This window comes from Coregonus clupeaformis, chromosome 5, assembly GCF_020615455.1.
Source record: "Coregonus clupeaformis isolate EN_2021a chromosome 5, ASM2061545v1, whole genome shotgun sequence".
NCBI lineage: Eukaryota > Metazoa > Chordata > Actinopteri > Salmoniformes > Salmonidae > Coregonus > Coregonus clupeaformis.
In genome coordinates this window covers 7,394,896-7,421,943 of record NC_059196.1, presented here as the reverse complement: position 1 = coordinate 7,421,943, position 27,048 = coordinate 7,394,896, and the positions used below count along the sequence as shown (strand labels likewise).

General features: G+C 42.3%; 1 protein-coding gene across 2 annotated transcripts; it reads left to right on the top strand.

Moving 5' to 3' along the window:
* Window positions 1–1,761: 1,761 nt before the first annotated feature.
* On the top strand, window positions 1,762–18,585 carry LOC121561398 (probable signal peptidase complex subunit 2). 2 transcript variants are annotated; one of them, XM_041873969.2, is made up of 5 exons: window positions 1,762–1,842; window positions 15,073–15,156; window positions 15,293–15,453; window positions 17,569–17,703; window positions 17,884–18,585. In XM_041873969.2, exons 1-5 carry the CDS (start codon window positions 1,804–1,806, stop codon window positions 18,068–18,070), a joined length of 606 nt encoding a protein of 201 aa, XP_041729903.2. In that variant the 5' UTR covers window positions 1,762–1,803; the 3' UTR covers window positions 18,071–18,585. The 2 variants fall into 2 exon arrangements, with proteins under 2 accessions (XP_041729903.2, XP_041729910.2); XM_041873976.2 differs by having other exon boundaries at window positions 1,765–1,842; window positions 15,076–15,156.
* Window positions 18,586–27,048: the final 8,463 nt, after the last annotated feature.

The window sequence follows — 27,048 nt, the reverse complement described above, 5'->3', positions numbered from 1 at the left end:
TTTGGATAAGTCGAAGGTGTCCCACCTTCCATCCCTCCCAACTCGGGTGACATTTTTATATTTGAGGGCCCAATATATTTTATTTAGAGTATGTAATGAAGTCACAAAATGGTTACGGAGTACATTTAGTGGAGTAAAAGTCCTTAGGAGTCTCCCGGCGTGCAAAACGAGCAGACCTAGAGAGAAGCCCAAAGTGGAGTGCGGGAGATCGAGATTGAAATGTGACTGAGAGGGACTTGTTCTATATTATGAACTTCTCAGAAACCTACCTAAGCAGCTAAAGGAAGCTCAAAACATCTCAACCCGCCCAAAGCCATTTTTTCCCTCACCCCATCTGGCAACACTGCGCCCACCCAGGCAAAAGTCGGGCGGCTGCAGGTTGCAAAATGCATGCACAATTAGACTGAACTGGGGTGCACAGGGCTATGGCATATGGCTCATGGCCTGGAGGCAGCCTGGTTACAAAACAAATGCAATCACTTTTAAACCAGTGCAAACTCAACCCACCCGGTACTGGTTCCCATTAGATGGGCAAGTGCAAAGTCAATACAAGGCAACAGTAAACATGAAGTCCCCCAGAAATGATGCAGCGTATATAATCAAGTATTTCCCCCCTCTCTGTATGTAATGGGCCGAGTTTATAGGTCCTTATGGGAAACTTGTTGCTCATGTGGAGATGCATATATGTAAAAAAATATATATATGTATGACTGTAGCTCAAATGGGACAGGAGATATGCTTGCTCAAAGTTTCGAATTTCAGTTTATTACTATAGCGCCCACCTTGGGCCAATCAGTGTAATTTTGTAAATGCCGGATCTCTATGGCACCATTTACCAAAGTTTCATCAAAATCGAATCCATGTGTTTGATGTATTTGATACCATTCCATCTATCTGCTCCAGCCATCACCACAAGCCCGTTCTCCCCAATTAAGGCGCCACCAACCTCCTGTGAATACATACATACATACATACATACATACATACTAGGACAGAGAAAGGTCCATAGTCCCCCCTCGATTTCATCATGAAAACTAAAATGAGCTTTTTGGTCTTAATTTAAGGTAAGGGATTAGGCATAAGTTTAGCAGTGTGGTTAGGTTTCAAAACAAATTTTAAGACGATCAATTGTAGAAATGGTCGGGGTTTATGACTTTGCCGCTTGCCCAGATAGTTGACGGCCCTAAAATGAAGGGAATCGATTAATCTGGCCCGGGCGCTTGGGTATGCGTGTTTTTCATCTGTTGACAGTGATTGTATTCGTTTTGCAACCGGGCTGCCTCCCGGGCGCGAGCCAGGTGCCCCGTTCAAAGCCCACGGCGAAGTAGGCTCAAAACAAAAGTGACGTAATTAAGCACGTGGAGTAATGAGTAGGATTCTGTGTATTCACATGCAAAAGTGATTGCTTTTGATAAAAAAATTCAAACATATATTTTATGTAAAAGAGATCTTGTATGTTTCTGGTTGATGCACCATGCTGCTTTGTTGACAACATGACCGAGCGGCGCATATTACTGATTTGAAATCGGTGCTCCTCCCTCACCGCTTTTGCCCGTTCATGTCACGGGCCATATTCAGATAAACTGCGGTTCAGCATAATCGAATTTGCACATTGAATCCTCATTCTTCGTTTCAACCGTGTGCCAATGAAAACATTGACCAATCATTTGAAGCGTCCAAACCGCTTCCGTATACGTACGTAATTCCTAGTTAATTTGGTTGGCTGCAAAAATTATCATCATAGCCAATCACATTGTCCCAGGTCACACACACATACACACAGCAAATGAAGAGGAAGGAAAGATGGCAGCCAGAAATGGGAAGAATGGTCTACTTGAGAAAGTAAGATTTATTTTACACTAATTAATTGTACACCGACATTGTTCATTTTATAAGACACAGGGATCGGTAATCAAACCTGTCATGCTTGGGTCTTTTTCACTAGTTGGCCGCCTAGCCAATATTGTACTACTCCACGGCAAGTATGTCTACCAGACAGACCGTTCATTTTGAGTTTAAGCTAACGTTAACAGTAGTTGTTAGCAAGCTACTGTAGTTTTATTTGTTGGAAGGAAATAAAGGAATTGGCTATGCAAATAACGTGGGCTTTAGCGGTAACATTATTTGTATGTTGTAATTTCAAGAGGAACGCAGATCTTCTTTGAAGTGAGGGAAGCTGATTGACCAGCTAGCTAACTTGGCTAAGCTATGGCTAGCCTAGCATGCTATCTAATATTCTTCCTGGTTGTTGTTGGCTAGTCAGATGTTAACACTACGCGCTAGATTTAGATTTAGATTTTAGTCATTTAGCAGACGCTCTTATCCAGAGCGACTTACAGGAGCAATTAGGGTTAAGTGCCTTGCTCAAGGGCACATCGACAGATTTTTCACCTAGTCGGCTCGGGGATTAGAACCAGCGACTTTTCGGTTACTGGCACAACGCTCTTAACCACTAAGCTACCTGCCACAATATATCCCAAATTATCTGCACATCCCTTCAAATTAGTGGATTAGGCTATTTCAGCCACACCGTTGCTGACAGGTGTATAAAATCGAGCACTCAGCCATGCAATCTCCATAGACAAAAATAGGCAGTAGAATGGCCTTACTGAAGAACTGTGACTTTCAACGTGGCACCGTCTTAGGATACCACCTTTCCAACAAGTCCGTTAGTCAAATTTCTGCCCGGGTCAACTGTAAGTGCTGTTATTGTGAAGTGGAAACGTCTAGGCGCAAACAACCACTCCGCTGTGAAGTGGTAGGCCACACAAACTCACAGAACGGGACTGCCGAGTGCTGTAACGCGTTAAAATTGTCTGTCTTCAGTTGCAACACTCACTACGAGTTCCAAACTGCCTCTTGAAGCAACGTCAGCACAATAACTGTTCTTCGGGAGCTTCATGAAATTGGTTTCCATGGCCAAGCAGCCCCACACAAGCCTAAGATCACCATGCGCAATGCCAAGAGTCGGCTGGAGTGGCAAGCATCACTGGAGTATCTATGAATCATGCTTCACCATCTGGCAGTCCGACGGACAAATCTGGGTTTGGCGGATGCCAGGAGAACGCTACCTGGCCCAATGCATAGTGCCAACTGTAAAGTTTGGTGGAGGAGGAATAATGGTTGGGGGCTGTTTTTCATTGTTCGGGCTAGGTCCCTTAGTTCTAGTGAAGGGAAATCTTAACGCTACAGCATACAACGACATTCTAGATGATTCTGTGCTTCCAACTTTGTGGCAACAGTTTGGGAAGGCCCTTTCCTGTTTCAGCATGACAATGCCCCCGTGCACAAAGCGAGGTCCATACAGAAATGGTTTGTCGAGATCGGTGTGGAAGAACTTGACTGGCCTGCACAGAGCCCTGACCTCAACCCCATTGAACACCTTTGGGATGAATTGGAACGCCGACTGCGAGCCAGGCCTAATTGCCCAACATCAGTGCCCCGACTTCACTAATACTATTGTGGTTGAATGGAAGCAAGTCCCTGCAGCAATGTTCCAGCATCTAGTGGAAAGCCTTCCCAGTAGAGTGGAGGCTGTTATAGCAGCAAAGGGGGGACCAACTCCATATTAATGGCCATGATTTTGGAATGAGATTATCGACGAGCAGGTGTCCACATACTTTTGGTTATGTAGTGTAGTGAACATTCAATTGCCAAAACCTTGAAATATTTTATTGTCTCTGTCTGGTCCACATTGGGTAGACATCAATCGAAAAATAGGAAATTACTATGAAATTGTAAAATATTTTGGTTGAGTATATTACTTTGTTTTTATTTGATTACTTTATTATTTTTCATTCTTTAAAGTCATCATCTCATCTCTGCTCAGGCAGTAGCAGCCAAATGCCAGACAACGTTCTCTGTGCTCCCCATACGGTACTGCAGGGATCACCAACTAGATTCAGCTGCGGACTGATTTATATATTTTTTTTCTTGCTGGTTAGTCGGGGTGCCGGACTGCTTATTGACCGCAAGAAGCCCAAATAGATATGTTTGACTAAAACATAATAATGTAAAACTTTGCTTACATTTGTATACGATCACATGGCTCTCTGTGTGAGAATACTTGGGAACAGGTTTCTTGAATTAAAATCACTTGTAGCTGATTTCCTCATGCTTTTACAGCCTTATGTCCAAGAAAAAAATTAAAAAATACATATATATACTTACCAATAAAAGAAATGTCCTCTCACTGTCAACTGCGTTTATTTTCAGCAAACTTAACATGTGTAAATATTTGTATGAACATAACAAGAGACATAAACTGAACAAGTTCCACAGACATGTGACTAACAGAAATGGAATAATGTGTCCCTGAACAAAGGGGGGTGTCAAAATCAAAAGGAACTGTCGGTATCTGGTGTGGCCACCAGCTGCATTAAGTACTGCAGTGCATCTCTTCCTCATGGACTGCACCAGATTTGCCAGTTCTTGCTGTGAGATGTTACCCCACTCTTCCACCAAGGCACCTGCAAGTTCCCAGACATTTCTGGGGGGAATGGCCCTAGCCCTCACCCTCCGATCCAACAGGTCCCAGACGTGCTCAATGGGTATGAGATCCGGGCTCTTCGCTGGCCATGGCAGAACACTGACATTCCTGTTTTGCAGGAATCCGACTATCACCCCGGTGAGACAAAACCGCAACTCGTCAGTGAAGAGCACTTTTTGCCAGTTCTGTCTGGTCCAGTGACGGTGGGTTTGTTGCCAGTGATGTCTGGTGAGGACCTGCCTTACAACAGTCCTACAAGCCCTCAGTCCACCCTCTCTCAGCCTATTGCAGACAGTCTGAGCACTGATGGAGGGATTGTGCGTTCCTGGTGTAACTCTGGCAGTTGTTGTTGCCGCCATCCTGTACCTGTCCTGCAGGTGTGATGTCCGGCTGTACCGATCCTGTGCAGGTGTTGTTACATATGGTCTGCCACTGCGAGGACGATCAGCTGTCTGTCCTGTCTCCTTGTAGCACTGTTTTAGGCGTCTCATAGTATGGACATTGCAATTTATTGCCCTGGCCACATCTGCAGTCCTCACGCCTCCTTGCAGCATGCCTAAGGCACGTTCACGCAGATGAGCAGAGACCCTGGTCATCTTTCTTTTGGTGTTTTTCAGAGTCAGTAGAAAGGCCTTTTTTAGTGTCCTAAGTTTTCATAACTGTGACCTTAAATTACCTACTGTCTGTAAGCTGTTAGTGTCTTAACGACTGTTCCACAGGTGCATGTTCATTAATTGTTTATGGTTCACTGAACAAGCATGGGAAACAGTGTTTAAACCCTTTACAATGAAGATCTGTGAAGTTATTTTGAGTTTTCCGAATTATCTTTCAAAGACAGGGTCCTGAAAAACGGACGTTTCTTTTTTTTGCTGAGTTTATATATATTTTAGATTCTTCAAAGTAGCCACCTTTTGCCTTGATGACAGCTTTGCATGCTCTTGGCATTTTCTCAACCAGCTTCATGAGGAATGCTTTTCCAACAGTCTTGAAGGATTTCCCACATATGCTGAGCACTTGTTGGCTGCTTTTCCTTCACTCTGCGGTCCAACTCATCCCAAACCATCTCAATTGGGTTGAGGTCAGGTGATTTGTGGAGGCCAGGTCATGTGATGCAGCTCTCCTTCTTAGCCCTTACGCATCCTGGAAGTGTGTTTTGGGTCATTGTTCTGTTGAAAAACAAATGATAGTCCCACTAAGCGCAAATCAGATTGGATGGGGTATCTCTGCAGAATGCTGTGGTAGACATGCTGGTTAAGTGTGCCTTTTAATTCTAAATAAATCACAGACAGTGTCACCAGCAAAGCACCATCACACCTCCTCCTCCTCCATGCTTCACGGTGGGAAACACACATGTGGAGATCATACGTTCACCTACTCTGCGTCTCACAAAGACACAGCGGTTGGAACCAAAAATCTCAAATTTGGACTCCAGACCAAAGGACAAATTTCCACCGGTCAAATGTCCATTGCTTGTGTTTCTTGGCCCAAGCATGTCTCCTCTTCTTATTGGTGTCCTTTTGTAGTGGTTTCTTTGCAGCAATTTGACCATGAAAGCCTGATTCACAAAGTCTCCTCTGAACAGTTGATGTTGAGATGTCTGTTACTTGGGCTGCAATTTCTGAGGCTGGTAACTCTAATGAACTTATCCTCTGCAGCAGAGGTAACTCTGGGTCTTCCTTTCCGGTAGCGGTCCTCATGAGAGCCAGTTTCATTACAACGATTGATGGTTTTTGCGACTGCACTTTCAAAGTTCTTGAAGTTTTCCAGATTGACTGTCCTTCATGTCTTCAAGTAATGATGGACTGTCATTTATTTTTTGCTTATTTTAGCTGTTCTTGCCATAATATAGACTTGGTATTTTACTAAATAGGGCTATCTTCTGTATACCACCCCTACGTTGTTACAACTGATTGGCTCAAACGCAATAAGAAGGTAAGTAATTCCACAAATTTAACTTTTAACAAGGCACAGCTGTTAATTGAAATGCATTACAGGTGACTACCTCATGAAGCTGGTTGAGAGAATGCCAAGAGTTCAATGGAAATCAAATGTATCAACCCATGGAGGTCTGGATTTGGAGTCACCCTCCAAATTAAAGTGGAAAACCACACTACAGGCTGATCCATCTTTGATGTAATGTCCTTAAAACAAGTCAAAATGAGGCTCAGTAGTGTGTGTGGCCTCCACGTGCCTGTATGACCTCCCTACAACGCCTGGGCATGCTCCTGATGAGGTGGCGGATGGTCTCCTGAGGGATCTTCTCCCAGACCTGGACTAAAGCATCCGCCAACTCCTGGACAGTCTGTGGTGCAACGTGGCGTTGGTGGATGGAGCGAGACATGATGTCCCAGATGTGCTCAATTGGATTCAGGTCTGGGGAACGGGCGGGCCAGTCCATAGCATCAATGCCTTCCTCTTGCAGGAACTGCTGACACACTCCAGCCACATGAGGTCTAGCATTGTCATGCATTAGGAGGAACCCAGGGCCAACCGCACCAGCATATGGTCTCACAAGGGGTCTGAGGATCTCATCTCGGTACCTAATGGCAGTCAGGCTACCTCTGGCGAGCACATGGAGGGCTGTGCGGCCCCCCAAAGAAATGCCACCCCACACCATGACTGACCCACCGCCAAACCGGTCATGCTGGAGGATGTTAAAGGCAGCAGAACGTTCTCCACGGCGTCTCCAGACTCTGTCACGTGCTCAGTGTGAACCTGCTTTCATCTGTGAAGAGCACAGGAAGCCAGTGGCGAATTTGCCAATCTTGGTGTTCTCTGGCAAATGCCAAACGTCGTGCACGGTGTTGGGCCGTAAGCACAACCCCCACCTGTGGACGTCGGGCCCTCATACCACCCTCATGGAGTCTGTTTCTGACCGTTTCAGCAGACACATGCACATTTGTGGCCTGCTGGAGGTCATTTTGCAGAGCTCTGGCAGTGCTCCTCCTTGCACAAAGGCGGAGGTAGCAGTCCTGCTGCTGGGTTGTTGCCCTCCTACAGCCTCCTCCACGTCTCCTGATGTACTGGCCTGTCTCCTGGTAGCGCCTCCATGCTCTGGACACTACGCTGACAGACACAGCAAACCTTCTTGCCACAGCTCGCATTGATGTGCCATCCTGGATGAGCTGCACTACCTGAGCCACTTGTGTGGGTTGTAGAGTCCGTCTCATGCTACCACTAGAGTGAAAGCACCGCCAGCATTCAAAAGTGACCAAAACATCAGCCAGGAAGCATAGGAACTGAGAAGTGGTCTGTGGTCACCACCTGCAAAACCAGTCCTTTATTGGGGGTGTCTTGCTAATTGCCTATAATTTCCACCTGTTGTCTATTCCATTTGCACAACAGCATGTGAAATTTATTGTCAATCAGTGTTGCTTCCTAAGTGGACAGTGATTTCACAGAAGTGTGATTGACTTGGAGTTACATTGTGTTGTTTAAGTGTTCCCTTTATTTTTTTGAGCAGTGTATATGCATGCATGCATGCATACATACAGTGCCTTCGGAAAGTATTCAGACCCGTTGACTTTTTCCACATTTTGTTAGGTTACAGCCTTATTCTAAAATTAATTTAAATTGTTTTTTTCCTCATCAATCTACACACAATACCCCATAATGACAAAGCAAAAACTGATCTTTGGAAATGTTTGCAAATGTATTAACGAACTGAAATCACATTTACGTAAGTATTCATACCCTTTACTCAGTACTTGGCAGCGATTACAGCCCCGAGTCTTCTTGGGTATGACGCTACAAGCTTGGCAAACCTGTATTTGGGGAGTTTCTCCCATTTCTTCTCTGCAGATCTTCTCAAGCTCTGTCAGGTTGGATGGGGAGCGTTGCTGCACAGCTATTTTCAGGTCTTTCCAGAGATTTTAGATCGGGTTCATGTCCAGGCTCTGGCTTGGCCACTCAAGGATATTCAGAGACTTGTCCCGAAGCCAGACCTGCGTTGTCTTGGCTGTGTGCTTAGGGTTGTTGTCCTGTTGGAAGTTGAACTTTCGCCCCAGTCTGAGGTCCTGAGTGCTCTGGAGTAGGTTTTCATCAAGGATCCTGACTAGTCGCTCCCAGTCCCTGCCGCTGAAAAACATCCCCACAGCATGATGCTGCCACCATGCTTCACCGTTGGGATGGTGCCAGGTTTCCTCCAGACGTGACGCTTGGCATTCAGGCCAAAGAGTTCAATCTTGGTTTCATCAGACCAGAGAATCTTGTTTCTCATGGTCTGAGAGTCGTTAGGTGCCTTTTGGCAAACTCCAAGCCGGCTGTCATGTGCCTTTTTTTACTGAGGAGTGGCTTCTGTCTGGCCACTCTACCATTAAAGGCCTGATTGGTGGTTCTACCATCTCCACAGAGGAACTCTGGAGCTCTGTCAGAGTGACCGTCGGGTTCTTGGTCACTTCCCTGACCAAGGCCCTTCTCCCCCGGTTGCTCAGTTTGGCCGGACGGACAGCTCTAGGAAGAGTCTTGGTGCTTTCAAACTTCTTCCATTTAATAATGATGGAGGCCACTGTGTTCTTGGACCTTAATTCTGCAGAAATGTTTTGGTACCCATCCCCAGATCTGTGCCTCATCTCGTTGCTCTCCGGACAATTCCTTTGACCTCATGGCTTGGTTTTTGCTCTGACATGCACTGTCAACTGTGGGACCTTATATAGACCGGTGTGTGCCTTTCCAAATCATGTCCAATCAATTGAATTTACCACAGGTGGACTCCAAGTTGTAGAAACATCTGAAAGATAAATGGAAATAGGATGCACCTGAGCTCAATTTCGAGTCTCATAGCAAAGGCTCTGAATACTTATGTAAATATTTCTAAACCTGTTTTCACTTTTTCATTATTGGGTATTATGTGTAGATTGCTGAGGATTATTGTTTTAAATCCAATTTAGAATAAGGCTGTAACGTAACAAAGTGGAAAAAGTAAAGGGGTATGAATACTTTCCGAAGGCACTGTATGTGTATGTACAGTTGAAGTCGGAACATACACCTTAGCCAAATACATTTAAACTCAGTTTTTCACAATTCTTGACATTTAATCCTAGTAAAACTTAATTGTCTTAGGTCAGTTAGATCACCACTTTTATTTGAAGAATATGAAATGTCAGAATAATTGTAGAGTGATTTATTTCAGCTTTTATGTCTTTCATCACATTCCCAGTGGGTCAGAAGTTTACATACACTCAGTTAGTATTTGGTAGCATTGCCTTTAAATTGTTTAATTTGGGTCAAATGTTACAGGTAGCCTTCCACAAGCTTCCCACAATAAGTTGGGTGAATTTTGGCCCATTCCTCCTGACAGAGCTGGTGTAACTGAGTCAAGATTCTAGGCCTCCTTGCTCGCACATGCCTTTTCAGTTCTGCCCACACATTTTCTATAGGATTGAGGTCAGGGGTTTGTAATGGCCACTCCAATACCTTGACTTAGTTGTCCTTAAGCCATTTTGCCCCAACTTTGGAAGTATGCTTGGTCATTGTCCATTTTGTAAGTGACCCCAAACTTTTGAACGGTTGTGTGTATGTTTGTACAGTGAGGGGAAAAAAGTATTTGATTCCCTGCTGATTTTGCACGTTTGCCCACTGACAAAGAAATGATCAGTCTATAATTTTAATGGTAGGTTTATTTGAACAGTGAGGGACAGAATAACAACAAAAAAATCCAGAAAAACGCATGTCAAAAATGTTATAAATTGATTTGCATTTTAATGAGGGAAATAAGTATTTGACCCCCTCTCAATCAGAAAGATTTCTGGCTCCCAGGTGTCTTTTATACAGGTAACGAGATGAGATTAGGAGCACACTCTTAAAGGGAGTGCTCCTAATCTCAGCTTGTTACCTGTATAAAAGACACCTGTCCACAGAAGCAATCAATCAATCAGATTCCAAACTCTCCACCATGGCCAAGACCAAAGAGCTCTCCAGGCTGGAATGGGCTACAAGACCATCGCCAAGCAGCTTGGTGAGAAGGTGACAACAGTTGGTGCGATTATTCGCAAATGGAAGAAACACAAAATAACTGTCAATCTTCCTCGGCCTGGGGCTCCATGCAAGATCTCACCTCGTGGAGTTGTAATGATCATGAGAACGGTGAGGAATCAGCCCAGAACTACGCGGGAGGATCTTGTCAATGATCTCAAAGCAGCTGGGACCATAGTCACCAAGAAAACAATTGGTAACACTACGCCGTGAAGTACAGAAATCCTGCAGCGCCCGCAAGGTCCCCCTGCTCAAGAAAGCACATATACATGCCCGTCTGAAGTTTGCCAATGAACATCTGAATGAACCCAGAGGAGAACTGGGTGAAAGTGTTGTGGTCAGATGAGACCAAAATGGAGCTCTTTGGCATCAACTCGCTGTGTTTGGAGGAGGAGGAATGCTTCCTATGACCCCAAGAACACCATCCCCACCGTCAAACATGGAGGTGGAAACATTATGCTTTGGGGGTGTTTTTCTGCTAAGGGGACAGGACAACTTCACCGCATCAAAGGGACGATGGACGGGGCCATGTACCGTCAAATCTTGGGTGAGAACCTCTTTCCCTCAGCCAGGGCATTGAAAGTGGGTCGTGGATGGGTATTTCAGCATGACAATGACCAAAAACACACGGCCAAGGCAACAAATGAGCGGTTCAAGTAGAAGCACATTAAGGTCCTGGAGTGGCCTAGCCAGTCTCCAGACCTTAATCCCATAAAAAATATGTGGGGGGAGCTGAAGGTTAGAGTTGCCAAACATCACCCTCAACCTTAATGACTTGGAGAAGATCTGCAAAGAGGAGTGGGACAAAATCCCTCCTGAGATGTGTGCAAACCTGTTGGCCAACTACAAGAAACGTCTGACCTCTGTGATTGCCAACACGGGTTTTGCCACACGTACTAAGTCATGTTTTGCAGAGGGGTCAAATACTTATTTCCCTCATTAAAATGCAAATCAATTTATAACATTTTTGACATGCGTTTTTCTGGATTTGTTTGTTGTTATTCTGTCTCTCACTGTTCAACTAAACCTACCATTTTAAAATTATAGACTGATAATTTCTTTGTCAGTGGGCAAACGTACAAAATCAGCAGGGGATCAAATACTTTTTTCCCTCACTGTATGTGTGTGTTTGTTTGTGTGTATGTATGTGTGTGTGTGTATGTATGTGTGTATATATATATATATATATATATATATATATATATATATATATATATATATATATATATATATATATATATATATATATATATATATATATATATATCGCTCCCTCTGAAAAGTTTTAGAACACCTCAATTTTCCCAGTTTTTATTGAAATTCACACAGTTTAATGTCTTAATGTACTCTGAAATTAAAGCATAGAACAAATAAGCAATTGGAGACAAAATTAATAATGGAATCGTTTTGTTTAACAAAATGTAATCTAAATTTGACTCATCGAAGTAGGCACCTTTTGCATACATAACAGCCAAATACACTCGTGGCATTCTTTCTACAACGGAAATCAAATATTGTTCGGCAAGTTATTCCCAGCACTGTTGCAGAAGTTCCCACAAATGTGTTTCACTTGTAGGTTGCTTTACTTTCACCCTTCTGCCCAGTTCGTCCCAAATCAGCTCAATGGGGTTTAAGTCTAGAGACTGTGCTGGCCATTCCATTATTTGAAGGTAGTTCTGACAGCCTGGAGGTATGTTTTGGGTCATTATCTTGCTGTAGGAACCCCTGATCAACTAGTCGTATACCAGATGGTATTGCACGGCGCTGCAAAATGCTGTGGTGCCGTTTTGGTTCAGGGTGCCACTCGCTCTGCAAATCGCCGACTCTGGATCCAGCAAAAGAGCCCCAGACCATCAGTCTTCCTCCATGTTTGATAGTTGGTGTCTCGCACTGAGGAACCATCCTTTTCGCCTACTCGGCGGCATATAAAAACCCTGCGTGATGAACCGAAGATTTCATAAGACCTTCAGCCAGTCTTCAGTAGTCCACTGGCGGTGCTTCATGGCCCAGGCAAACCTTTTTTTTCTTATTTTGCCATCTTAGCAATGGCTTTCTTACTGCCACTCCACCTGTCAAACCTGCAGCTCGAAGTCTTCTCTTCACAGTTGAAACTGAGACTTGCTTACTTCGACCAGTGTTAAGCTGTGCTTGAAGCTGTTGTCCTGTGAGCCGCCTATCACGCAAGCTGTTGACTCTCAGAAACTTATCTTCTGAATCTGTTGTGGCCAGACCTCTTCCTGTCAGAGTTTCCTCCAGTTTCCAACTGCCTTTTTGATGGTGTAGGAAACTGTACTCACTGACACCTTGGCGTTCTTTGCAATTTCTCTAAAGGAAGGCCCTACACTTTTAAGGGTTATAATGGTCTGTCTTTCTTTCTTTTGTTAATTGTCTTTTTCTCGCCATTAGGATAGCAATATACTACTACCTGCAGTACAATACTGTCCAAATAATGCTTTAGAGGGTGTAGTAACAGTCTGTTCCAACACTGCTTTTATACAGACAGAGGGTTTGTAAGTAATTAACAAAAGTTGGGACACCTGTAGAAATTGTTAGCATCAACTTTCAAGGCTTAATTTAATTCCATTGCGGCAGAACAGCTGAAAGTTGTTAACCCATTACTTGTTCCCTGAAAAAAGCATTTTCTTAACTCTGAAATGTACATAATTTTTCTGTTTTTGGTAACCTAAACTTTTTTTTTTAATTTTTTTTTTACCTCTGGCAGTTTAACGCTTACCTTTTGTACCATTTCAGGTTATTCAATGGACTTGAACTGCTTAGATCTCAATAAAAACTGGAAAAATGGGGGCTTCTAAAACTTTTGACCGGTAGAGCAAGCGTGTGTGTGTGTGTGTGTGTGTGTGTATATATATATATATATATATATATTTTTTTTAATCTCACCCTGGGGGGACCAAAGAAAACCACTGCCAGTTGTGGAACCCTGCTGTACTCTCTTTAGTTCTCCTATTTAGCTAGCCTGCCTAAGCATGCTGTCTGACAATCATTTGCCAAGTTCTTCAAAGTAGATAAGGTATACTTTCACGAACTGTCTCATTCCCTCTCTCTCATAGTGTACATTCCTCTCTCATGCAATCTGTGTGTATCTAACCTAACATAGCAGGCGTAAAAGTGTATCCATCTCAGTCCAAGCTGGGAAAAAAGGTCCAATGGATTTTGGTCATTGTAGTTAATTACCAAGTTTCTGCGCTGAACTAGGTTGAGCCCAGTATCCCACAACGACCATCACACACAAAAAAGAACTAAATGGAATTCAAGTAATTGAACAGATGTTGGTCAATTAGTTGTTTAATAACCAGAAATAAACTAAATGTTGGTTAATCACTCAGCACTACAGGAAAGTATAATGACATCAACTTTTCAAAGCGCTGGTAGTGTCTTCAGATTTCTATCACCTGAAGCATGCACACAATATAAAAAATACATGCACCAGACACATGCATACCTGCTGAGCTCGTGCGTGTGTTTTTATATGGTTCTGTGCATGCGTCAGGTGATAGAAATCTGAACGCACTACCGGCGCTTTGAAAAGTTGATGTAATTATACTTTCCTGTGGATATATTGTCTCACATTTCTAAATATAATTTTATTCAACATTCTGGCTTGTATATTTAAACGCTCATTTCTGACCGACGTAGAATTCAATGCAATTTAATGTCGGGTTTGCAGGCAACTGCTTTTATAATGTATGACCAAAGATCATTTATCTAAATATTTTGTAATAATTAGTTTGGATTATCAAATTGCCATTTTAGGCCTGGATGAATGAATGTCAGTGTACATATAGCTTAGCTACAGCCGTGTTCACATTGGCAGTTTGAAGTGACTTAAATTCTATTTATTTGCATATCCAATTCAAATCTGTTATTTTTCCTGCATTCTGAACAGCCAAAAGGCACATGGAATCGGATATTTCAAGCCACATTTCAAACCACCTTCGTAGGTGGTTTGAAGTCAGATACAAATCTGATTCCTGTCCATGTGACTTGTCTGAACGGTCAAATCTGATTTATTTGCTCAAGTGTTTTTTTTAGACTTATTTGGCATATCTTGTTGCTTGCTAACTACTCTGACAGTTTGTCAAGAACATGTGGTAGCTAACTAGCTTGTTAATTGTGAATGTGCTAGAAAGCTAAACGCTACCTAGCTAGGACTTGTTTTGAAAGTTGGATCATTTTATATCCTTTGTGGCTTTAACAGTGTTCTTACCCTAGGATTTTGAACACTCAAAGCAACTGGGAATCGTCCATGGCAGGCATTGTCACCTTAGCTTGCTACATAACTTCTGAGTGATAGGAAGCACAAGCACCACCACCAATCAGCCTACACAGCTGCACACACACCCCTCGTTACTTTGACAACTAGCATTGTCAGCAAATGACTGCTGTCTGAACACACACACACACATCCGAGTCGGTCACTTGTAGCTTGCTGTTTGGACAGTCCAGTAGTCCAAAACGGATTGGAGCATTAAGGCCTGCTAGTGTGAACAAGGATTCATACTCATCTGCAATAGGAGTTTGGTACAGGAGGAAACTGTCTGTCAAGAACTGTGTTGCTCATACTATTGACCATTGTCATTTGTTTTCAGTGGAGGATTGATGAGAAACCTGTGAAGATTGACAAATGGGATGGTGCAGCTGTCAAGAATTCTCTTGATGATGCAGCGAAGAAGGTTTGAATACAGTACAATCAGGGGGGGAAATGTACACACAGACAATGATTAGCTGATTTCAACAGTCTCTTGTATGTTAGTGTATGGTTTTGATATTTTACATCTGTTTTGATCATATTTTTCCAACATTCATCAGGTCCTCTTGGAGAAGTATGGTTATGCAGAGAACTTCAATCTCGTAGATGGGCGTCTCCTTATTTGCACAGTCTCCTGCCTTTTCGCCATCGTAGCTTTAATTTGGGACTTCCTTCATCCATTCCCTGAGTCCAAGCCAGTCCTGGCAATCTGTGTCATATCATATCCTTTTAAAGGGGAAAATAATGAAATTACTGCTTTGTCACAATAGAAGACATGCATAAAGATGGCATGATTGCCTACAGTTTTAGGTAATTTAGTACTACAACCGCCGCCATGATTCCTCCTCACACTTACCACTGTACAATATGCCCATCTACAGTCGCGGTCAAAAGTTTTGAGAATGACACAAATATTAATTTTCACAAAGTCTGCTGCCTCAGTTTTTATGTTGGTAATTTGCATATTCTCCAGAATGTTATGAGTGATCAGATGAATTGCAATGAATTGCAAAGTCCGTCTTTGCCATGAAAATGAACTTAATCCCCCAAAAAGATTTCCACTGCATTTCAGCCCTGCCACAAAAGGACCAGCTGCCATCATGTCAGTGATTCTCTCGTTAACACAGGTGAGTGTTGACGAGGACAAGGCTGGCGATCACTCTGTCATGCTGATTCAGTTAGAATAACAGACTGTAAGCTTTAAAAGGAGGGTGGTGCTTGAAATCATTGTTCTTCCTCTGTTAACCATGGTTACCTGCAAGGAAACACGTGCCGTCATCATTGCTTTGCACAAAAAGGGCTTCACAGGCAAGGATATTGCTGCTAGTAAGATTGCATCTAAATCAACCATTTATCGGATCATCAAGAACTTCAAGGAGAGAGGTTAAATTGTTGTGAAGAAGGCTTCAGGGCGTCCAAGAAAGTCCAGCAAGCGCCAGGACCGTCTCCTAAAGTTGATTCAGCTGCGGGATCGGGGCACCTCCAGTGCAGAGCTTGCTCAGAAATGGCAGCAGGCAGGTGTGAGTGCATCTGCACGCACAGTGAGGTGAAGACTTTTGGAGGATGGCCTGGTGTCAAGAAGGGCAGCGAGGAAGCCACTTCTCTCCAGGAAAAACATCAGGGACAGACTGATATTTTGCAAAAGGTACAGGGATTGGACTGCTTAGGACTGGGGTAAAGTCATTTTCTCTGATGAATCCCCTTTCCGATTGTTTGGGGCATCCGGAAAAAAGCTTGTCCGGAGAAGACAAGGTGAGCGCTACCATCAGTCCTGTGTCATGCCAACAGTAAAGCATCCTGAGACCATTCATGTGTGGGGTTGCTTCTCAGTCAAGGTAGTGGGCTCACTCACAATTTTGCCTAAGAACACAGCCATGAATAAAGAATGGTACCAACACATCCTCCGAGAGCAACTTCTCCCAACCATCCAAGAACAGTTTGGTGATGACCAATGCCTTTTCCAGCATGATGGAGCACCTTGCCATGAGGCAAAAGTGATAACTAAGTGGCTCGGGGAACAAAACATCAACATTTTGGGTCCATGGACAGGAAACTCCCCAGACCTTAATCCCATTGATAACTTGTGGTCAATCCTCAAGAGGTGGGTGGACAAACAAAAACCCATAAATTCTGACAAACTCCAAGCATTGATTATGCAAGAATGGGCTGCCATCAGTCAGGATGTGGCCCAGAAGTTAATTGACAGCATGCCAGGGTGGATTGCAGAGGTCTTGAAAAAGAAGGGTCAACACTGCAAATAAAAGCCTTTGACACTTATGGAATGCTTGTAATTATACTTCAGTATACCATAGTAACATCTGACAAAAATATCTAAAAACACTGAGGCAGCAAACTTTGTGAAGACCAATACTTGTGTCATTCTCAACTTTTGACCACGACTGTACATGATCCAACAGAAGTTAGCGAATATTAATTGTGGGAAGTGTGTGAAGGAATGATGGCAGTGTTCATTGTGCTAAATGATCTAGAACTGTGCCATCGTTGTGCAAGTAAACTTTATTCTATGTCATTTAATCTCTACATTCCATTGGTGTAATGCAATTGTAACACAGCACAACCTAACATGCCTTTATTGCTTTCATAAAACAATTCATCCAACTGTCGATATTGCTTTGAAGGCCTCTACAGTTACTTATTTTGATATTTACAGACTGATGCTGATAACATGTTTTTGATAGGCTGTTATTACTCACCTCAAATCTTTAATTACCCAAATTTACATTCTCATGGCTTAGTAACTTAATTGTCCTTCCAAAAGTGTTCATTATTTGATTCTGGAATTGATATATCCATGTTTTCCCTAACCGATCCTTACGTATTTCATAATGATGGGCATTCTAACCTTATACACCTCCTACCAAGAAAATAACATCTTCCTCGTTTCTGTCCAGAAAGACCCCGCTGGCATGGACCCTGACCACACTTGGCAGCTTTCATCTAGTCTGAAAAGGTAGTTTTTTTTATGGGTAACTTTTTGTGCAGTTTTTTTGGTACCATCACATTTTCTGAGAGATGATGCCTGGTAATGTTTTTAATTGATCTGATATTGAAAAGTCCTGCATATCAAATTGTGTTCTTGTTTTCATTTCCAAGAGTTGACAGTGTGTGTTGTGACTTCTACTCTCTGCAGGTTTGATGACCAGTACACACTAAGAGTGTCCTTCACAGATGGGAAGTCCAGACACACGCGGGAGCAAGAGATCATAAAGTCTGTGGGGGCTTTCTTTGACAGGAATGGAACACTGGTCATGGACCAGTTTGAAAAGTGTGTGTCAAAACTCCATGACACCTTGGCCACTGCAAAGAAGACAAAATAAAAATGATCTGACATAGCCTTCTTTACAATGCTGCACCACACCGGCAGAAATCGCAGTAGAGCACACTGGTATTGTACGGTCCTGGGTGCATTCAAATTAGCTATTGGTTATAGAAGTCTGCACGCCAGCATTTGTTGTCCATTTGTTTAATTTGTCCAATAAATGTATGACTGTTGTCCATTACATTTTTTCCCCCTATGTTTACCTTGATACAAGTCTCAGCTAGACATTGCTTTTAAGGACCCTTAAGACAACTCAAAACAAAGATTAATAACTTGGGTGGTGCAAAAAATATTTTTGTTATCTTCACCATTGAATGGCTGTTCTAAAAATGAACAGAGAATGGTCCTTTTTTAAACTTTTCTTCCCCACATTTTATGCTGTAGGACAAAGCCTTGCATAATGCATGCAGTGAATGACCGGATAAGTTTTGTTGGAAATGATGGTGTTTGTTTTTTTTGTCCCGAAAGCCTTAATCAATGTAACTACTGTCTTTTAAAAGCTTTGCAATTCTACATGTATTTTTCTGTTTATGGATTTTTAAACTATGTACAGTGCCTTGCAAAAGTATTCATCCCCCTTGGCGTTTTTCCTATTTTGTTGCATTACAACCTGTAATTTAAATGGATTTTTATTTGGATTTCATGTAATGGACCTACACAAAATTGTCCAAATTGGAAAAGTGGAATGAAAAAAAAATAACAGAAAAGTGGTGCGTGCATATGTATTCACCCCCTTTGCTATGAAGCCCCTAAATAAGATCTGGTGCAACCAATTACCTTCAGAAGTCACATAATTAGTTAGATTGCACACAGGTGGACTTTATTTAAGTGTCACATGATCTGTCACATGATCTCAGTATATATACACCTGTTCTGAAAGGCCCCAGAGTCTGCAACACCACTAAGCAAGGGGCACCATGAAGACCAAGGAGCTCTCCAAACAGGTCAGGGACAAAGTTGTGGAGAAGTACAGATCAGGGTTGGGTTATAAAAAAATATCAGAAACTTTGAACATCCCACGGAACACCATTAAATCCATTATTAAAACAAATGGAAAGAATAGGGCACCACAACAAACCTGCCAAGAGAGGGCCGCCCACCAAAACTCACGGACTGGGCATTAATCAGAGGCAACAAAGAGACATTTACATTTGAGTCATTTAGCAGACACTTATCCAGAGCGACTTACAGTTAGTGAGTGCATACATTTTTCATACTGGCCCCCCATGGGAATCGAACCCACAATCCTGGCGTTGCAAGCGCCATGCTCTACCAACTGAGCTACAGGAGACCAAAGATAACCCTGAAGGCGCTGCGGAGATTGGAGTATCTGTCCATAGGACCACTTTAAGCTGTACATTCCACAGAGCTGGGCTTTACAGAAGAGTGGCCAGAAAAAAGCCATTGCTTAAAGAAAAAAATAAGCAAACACGTTTGGTGTTCGCCAAAAGGCATGTGGGAGACTCCCCAAACATATGGAAGAAGGTACTCTGGTCAGATTAGACTACAATTTAGTTTTTTGGCCATCTAGGAAAACGCTATGTCTGGTGCAAACCCAACACCTCTCATCACCCCGAGAACACCATCCCCCAGTGAAGCGTGGTGGCAGCATCATGCTGTGGGGATGTTTTTAATCGGCAGGGACAGGGAAACTGGTCAGAATTGAAGGAATGATGGATGGTGCTAAATAAAGGGAAATTCTTGAGGGAAACCTGTTTCAGTCTTCCAGATATTTGAGACTGGGACGGAGGTTCACCTTCTAGCAGGACAATGACCCTAAGCATACTGCTAAAGCAACACTCGAGTGGTTTAAGGGGAAACATTTAAATGTCTTGAAATGGCCTAGTCAAAGCCCAGACCTCAATCCAATTGAGAATCTGTGGTATGACTTAAAGATTGCTGTACACCAGCGGAACCCATCCAACTTGAAGGAGCTGGAGCAGTTTTGCCTTGAAGAATGGGCAAAAATCCCAGTGTCTAGATGTGCCAAGCTTATTGAGACATACCCCAAGAGACTTGCAGCTGTAATTGCTGCAAAAGGTGGCTCTACAAAGTATTGACTTTGGGGGGGTGAATAGTTATGCACGCTCAAGTTTTCTTTTTTTTGGTCTTATTTCTTGTTTGTTTCGCAATAAAAAAATATTTTGCATCTTCAAAGTGGTAGGCATGTTGTGTAAATCAAATGATACAAACCCCCAAAAAATCCATTTTTATTCCAGGTTGTAAGGCAACAAAATAGGAAAATTGCCAAGGGGGGTGAATACTTTCGCAAGCCACTGTAGTTACCATAAGGCTTTAAAGGGCAAAAGAAACGATCTGAAAAGGGACTGTATCAACACATTTGGTAGTCGTCACCATGCCTCTCTTCAGTACATGGTTTGTTGGAAGTATTTCTTTAAAGTTGGAATCCGTTTTGGTTAAACTGCCACTTCCTTTTGCGTTATTACAACAACAAAGACGTTACTTAAAATAAAAGAAATCCCCTCCAGATATTGAACATCATTGCACGCAGAGAAGACCCACAGAGTATGTACTGTATGTACTTATTTGTATATATTTTTTTATGTTGCTGGATGCTCATCTCCTCCTTTTCAAAAACAATAAATGGCCTGGGGGTGACCAGTGGCGCTGTTTCACCTTTCGCTGCTCAGCTTTAAAGCAGGGATAATTGTTTTGATGTACATGTTTTGTAAACGATTTGAAAATGAAATAGTATTGATCAGTTATCCTCACTCAGGAGTGCATGACCATTGGTTTTCAATTTCCAGTCTCACAGAATATTGAATACACACACAAGCAAACATTTTTGAGACTTTATTTATATTGTAAAGGTTTCCTGGATAAAGTTTATTTCTCTGTAGTATGACTTTAAAAGTGAGTGCTACAGAGACTTCGCTGTTTTTGTCCGTAGATGTTTGGCTTTAGCAACCTTATTGTACGTGCCTGTTCTTCATATTAGTTTAAAAAATAAAGTTAGAAGGCATTTTTACATTGTCTACTCTTTTGGTCTGTGTCTCAATTAATAGAAGTGCTGATCTGGGCCTGTATCCACAAAGCGTCTCAGAGTAGAAAAGTGGTCCTAAGTGCTGAGAATAGAGATATTTTACTTCTACTCTTATGGGTATGCATGAAGCCTCTTAAGTTGAGTCCCACCTAGTCAACAGATATTTAGGAGACCTCATGAGCTGTCCTAAACAGTTGAGTTACCAGCAGGTGTCTTGATATAGAAAAAGGCAGCGAGTCAGTGGTTCCTGCGCCATAGACAGGCAATTGCTTTGGAGTCGTTGAAAGATTGTTTTGATATTTCTATATGATCAACCCATAAATAATCTAGACCTACATGCAACTGTAGGCTTATATTTTGTGCTTATGACTGATTTCACAAGGCTTAATTCACATGATATACAGTGCCTTCAGAAAGTATTCACACCCCTTGACTTTTCCACATTTTGTTGTGTTACAGCCTGAATTTAAAAATTGATTACATTTAGATTTTGTGTCACTGGCCTACACACAATACCCCATATTGTCAATTGGAATTATGTTTTTAGAAATGTTTACAAATTAATACACAATTTTAAGCTGAAATGTCTTGAGTCAATAAGTATTCAACCCCTTTGTTATAGCAAGCCTAAATCAGGTTCAGGAGTAAACATTTGCTTAACAAGTCACAAGTTGCATGGACTCACTATGTGTGCAATAATGGTGTTTAACATGATTTTTGAATGACTACCACATCTCTGTACCCGACACATACAATTATCTGTAAGGTCCCTCTGTCGAGCAGTGAATATCAAACACAGATTAAACCACAAAGACCTAGGAGGTTTTCCAATGCCTCGCAAAGAATGGCATCTATTGGTAGATCGGTAAACAAAAAACAGACATTGAATATCCCTTTGAGCATGGAGAAGTTATTAATTACACTTTGGATGGTATGTCACTACAAAGTTGCCTATCTCAGTTGACGGACAGGAAGGAAACTGCTCAGAGATTTTTGTCATGAGGCCAATTGTGACTTTAAAACATATTCCTGTTTGCATCAAGGCACTAAAGCAGGGGTATTCAACAAAATTTAAAAAAGGTCCAGTTAGAGAAAATGTTTTGAAGCAAAGGTCCAGAAGATCATAATGTCTAACAATTTAGTGGTATATATATTTAAGTAGCCTAGTAGTTCTGAATGTAATCAATAACTGACCGTCTAATCAAATTAATTCAGTACAATTCAAAAACTTGTTGACAATATTTATTATCACGGAAACATAGAACTGAACATTAGGGTTGTCCTCGACTAAAGAAATTCTTAGTCGACTAACACTTATATGAGTTTGTCGACTAATCGATTAGTTGATTTAATCGACAGAGCTGTGCAAGACTAGAAAAGCGCGAATATAAATGTAGTTAATTAACCATCTGTAAAACTGAGTTTCTCCGAAATTAATCCTGCAAAAGCACCACTTTAAATCTCAGTGTTCACCAGAAATGTTCTCATAAGTTACTTGGAAATGAGTAATTAAGCATGAATAAGCATAAAAATGACTTATCGACTAAAAGAAATCTTAGTCGACCAAGACCAAAACGACCGATTAGTCGACTAATCGACTAAGAGGGGCAGCCCTACTGAACATATATGTATGACTGTAGATATGTACAATGTGCTCTCATTAATTAACTAAATAAAACTAGGGCTGCATGTCCAAAAATAAGAGAAAATAAATAAAATGTGAAAATTGTGCATTTTCAAAAAAAAGTGCTTAACTTCAGAAAAATAATATAAAGGGAGGAAAAGTTTGAATTTCCCCTTTTCTGTTTCACATCTTGACTCAACAGTCTCAACCAATTTTACAAATAATAAATCTCAACAGATCTTAACAATTGAACAGTTTTAGAGTATCACTTTGTTCCCCCAATCCCACTCTACCATGTTTTTGCTCAGTGAGAGAATTGAGCTTTAGCCTGTCTTGCCAGAATTTTAAACCTGGGCTTGAATGGAGTCAGGGCCATTCTCATACACATGTGAAGGTGCTCATTGGTGAGCCTGGAACGATATTTAGTTTTAATTATGTTCATTGTGGAGAAAGCTGCCTGCAGTTGTATGTGGAGCCAAACATGGTCAAGATGTATAGGGCTACTTTCCTCAGACCCGGGAAAGCAGTCTCAGGGACCATTTGGAACCAGAAAGTGGAAGGGTCAGTTCTTACAAACTGCTCTTTCAGGGCCACATCTGCTTGGAGATCAACCAATTGCATCTGGAGAGACCCAGCATTTACCCATTTAAAGTGCTGTGTGACTTCCTTTGAGAACCCCTGACATCTGTGATCAGAAATGGGTTCTGAATGAACATGGTGAGCTGCTCTCCAAAGCTGAAGCTGTCAAAACGGTTGCTGAAGTTTACAATCAGCTTATCAATAAAACCAACAAAAGAAGACAAACTCTCTGTCCCTGAACCTGTTCCTGCACGGCTGGGAAGTGTACACAGTCTCCCTGCAGGTCTTCCTTGAACACTTCAAGTTTCCTCTGAAAGGAGCGAACAGCTGTCATCAGTTCACAAATTGAATTGTCCTTGCCCTGTAGCCTCAAATTCAGTTCATTCAGATGTGACGTGATGTCAACCAAAAAGGCCACATTATCCATCCATTTCTCATTTTCTAAAAAAGAGAGAAAACTGTGTTGCCTTCTGACTGCTTAGCTCTGCCAAAAAAGATGCTAATTCCTGATGGACCAAAAGCGCTCTAGCACCCTGCCTTTGCTGAGCCATCTCACATTGTTGTGCAGCAAAAGATCATCAGCATTGGCATCAACTTCTCTGAGGAATTCCCTAAGCATGCGATGCTGGTAGGAAGAGGATGCCCTGAGAAAATTTATCATTTTCATCATTGTATTCATCACCTCAGCATGCTCATCTGACAGGGAGGCACAGAGGACAGATTGATGAATGATGCAATGGTAAGATAAAAGCTCAGGATTGTCCCCTTTCAGTCTTGCTACAGCTCCTTTTTTCTTTCCCTATCATAGAAGGGGCTCCATCTGTGGTTATTGAAACCACTTGTTTTGGCTCTATTCCTCTTTTTGTTAACATCTCCTTAATGGCCAGGTAGATATCCTCTCCTCTTGTACTGGTCTGAAGGGGAGTGACACCTAACATGTCTTCACAGAATGTTTTCTGGGCTGTGTTGAAAAACCTGGCAAACACTAACAGCTGAGCATTGTCACATATGTCAGTGGACTCATCCACAGCTAAGCCTACACATGGTGCCTTATGCATGGCTTCATCTAGCTGGGTTAGCACATCCTGAGTTAATATTTCACTTTTCTTTGTGGCAGATGATGCTGACATGGGAATTTGCTTTATTTTATCACAAAGCTCATTTTTTTGTTTTCCTCAAGTAGTGTTTCAGCTACTGCACTCATGCATTCTTTGACAACCCCCTCCATCTGTAAATGGCTTTGTGTTTACCCAAAATCCAAGAAACTCTGAGGGAACACTCAAGAGCACGTTGTTGGGCAGTGAATGTGTTGCTCAGGATCCTGGTGGAGTCTGTCCATTCTGGATTAAATGCTCTGTTTTCATTGTCCACTTTTCTTTTTTGGAGAGTGCCATTTGTTCCTTATTTTCTCTAACTGTTACCCCTTTTTCTGCCTCACTCGTCTGTTTCGCTCCCTTTCTCCGTCTCACTCATATTTTCGTCAACTTTCTCCGTCTCACTCGTATTTTCCTCAGCTTTCTCCGGCACACTCGTCTGTATCTCTCCCTTTCTCCGTCTCATTCGTCTGTTTCTCACTCGTCTGTTTCGTTCCCTTTCTCCGTCTCATTCGTCTGTTTTCGCTCCCTTTGTTTTCTACATATATCGCTATCTTTTTAATCCGACTTTCTTTTCCTTGGTAACTTGCCTCTAAAACTCTCATCTGTCTGCACTGTAGAGTCCCAATGTTTACCGCCAGTAATGCAAAGACTTCATTGGCTGAGTGGTATCACGTGGGATCGCTTAACTCACATGCAATTGGTCGGTGAGTTTCCTCATTCACAAAACGAGTACCGTAAAGACTACAAAAGCTGTGCATATTAAAATAGAAGCGCCCCGTCAGGTTTTAATTCATAATCTTTTGTTTTGGTCCGGGTCCGTATGGGACGGCTTCTGGGTCCGGATCCGGACCGCGGTCCGCCTGTTAGTGACCTATGCACTAAAGTAATACTGCAAAAAATGTGGCAAAGCAATTAACTTGTTAGGTTAGATACACAGAGACTGCATGATAGAGGAATGTACACAACACAAGGACAAGAAGAGAGGGACAGAGACAGTTTGTGAAAGTATGTCTTCCATACTTCGAAGAACTAGTCAAATGATTTAGTCAGACAGCTCTGCACTACACTTAGGCAGGCTAGCCTAGCTATACTGAACAAACATAGAAATGCAACATGCAATAATTTCAAAGATTTTACTGAGATACAGTTCATATAAGGAAATCAGTCAATTGAAATCAATTAATTAGGCCCTAATCTATGGATTTCACGAGTGAGAATACAGATATGCATCTGTTGGTCACAGATACCTTTTTAAAAAAGTAGGGGCGTGGATCAGAAAACCAGTAGGATCTGGAGTGACCACCAATCAACGGCCTGATCAACTGAGTTAGGCCTCATGCAGTGCGACACATCTCCATCGCATAGAGTTGATCAGGCTGTTGATTGTGGCCTGTAGAATGTTGTCCCACTCCTCTTCAATGGCTATGCAAAGTTGCTGGATATTGGCGAGAACTGGAACAAGCTGTCGTACACGTCGATCCAGAGCATCCCAAACATGCTCAATGGGTGACGTCTGGTGAGTATGCAGGCCATGGAAGAACTGGGACATTTTCAGCTTCCAGGAATTGTGTACAGATCCCTGTGACATGGGGCTGTGCATTGACCATGCTGAAACATGAGGTCATGGAAGCGGATGAATGGCACGACAATGGGCCTCAGGATGTCGTCATGGTATCACTGCATTTAAATTGCCATCGATAAAATACAATTGTGTTCATTGTTCATAGCTTATGCCTGCCCATACCATAACCCGGCAGACGTAAGAAGACACATGAGGTTGTTGTAGGAGCGGGGAAAAAATGGCGACGAACATCTACGAAGCTAGCTAGCACATTGAGGACATTGTCTGAGGCGCCCATTTTCTCGGTAGAAACGTTGAGTTATCGGAGTTTGCAGTATGTTGTTATCCAGCCAGCCGCTAGTGGTCGCTATTTACCTGTCTTGACGGATCCACTATCTTCTGGAGGACTTTAAAGGCTAGTGTACATATTTTCCAAGACGTTGAAAAATCCGTATTTTCCGGACGTTGAAATCATGCTCATTTTTGGTTCTGAATGAAAGTTGGAAATACGTATTTTCCAGACCTTGAAAATATGTATTTTCCTGATGTTGAAATCAAGCTAATTTTTGGTTTGAATATAAGTTGAAAATACATAATTTATAGATGTCTATGTTAGGGCCAAATCAAGGCTGGTCCAGACCAGACAAAATTTGAACCAAACACAGACGTCTATGATTGGTTCAGATTTGGACCGGACGAAAAACCTATGTCCGTGGATGTGGAAATCAAGGCCAGTCCGGACTGCACCAAAAAAAAGAAGTCCAAAAGGCATCAGCCCGTGCTTCCTGAGGTGTAGTCTGCAGTGTTGCCTGAAATATAATTTTATGAATGCCCATCTATGTGGTAAGCCTACCGTTTGTAAAACACAAAAAAAAGACGTCTGGACAGGACCAAAGAAAGAAGTCCAAAAGACGTCTGCTCGTGCTTACTGGGGTGAAGCCAACCACATCAGCCTACAATAGAATGTTATGAATGCCCATCCATGTGCTAGGCCCAGGCTGTTGCATTGGCTTTATTAGTCCTGATTCCTGTTGGTAGAGCATGGCGCTTGCAACGCCAGGGTTGTGGGTTCGTTTCCCACAGGGGGCCAGTATGAAATAATGTTTGCACT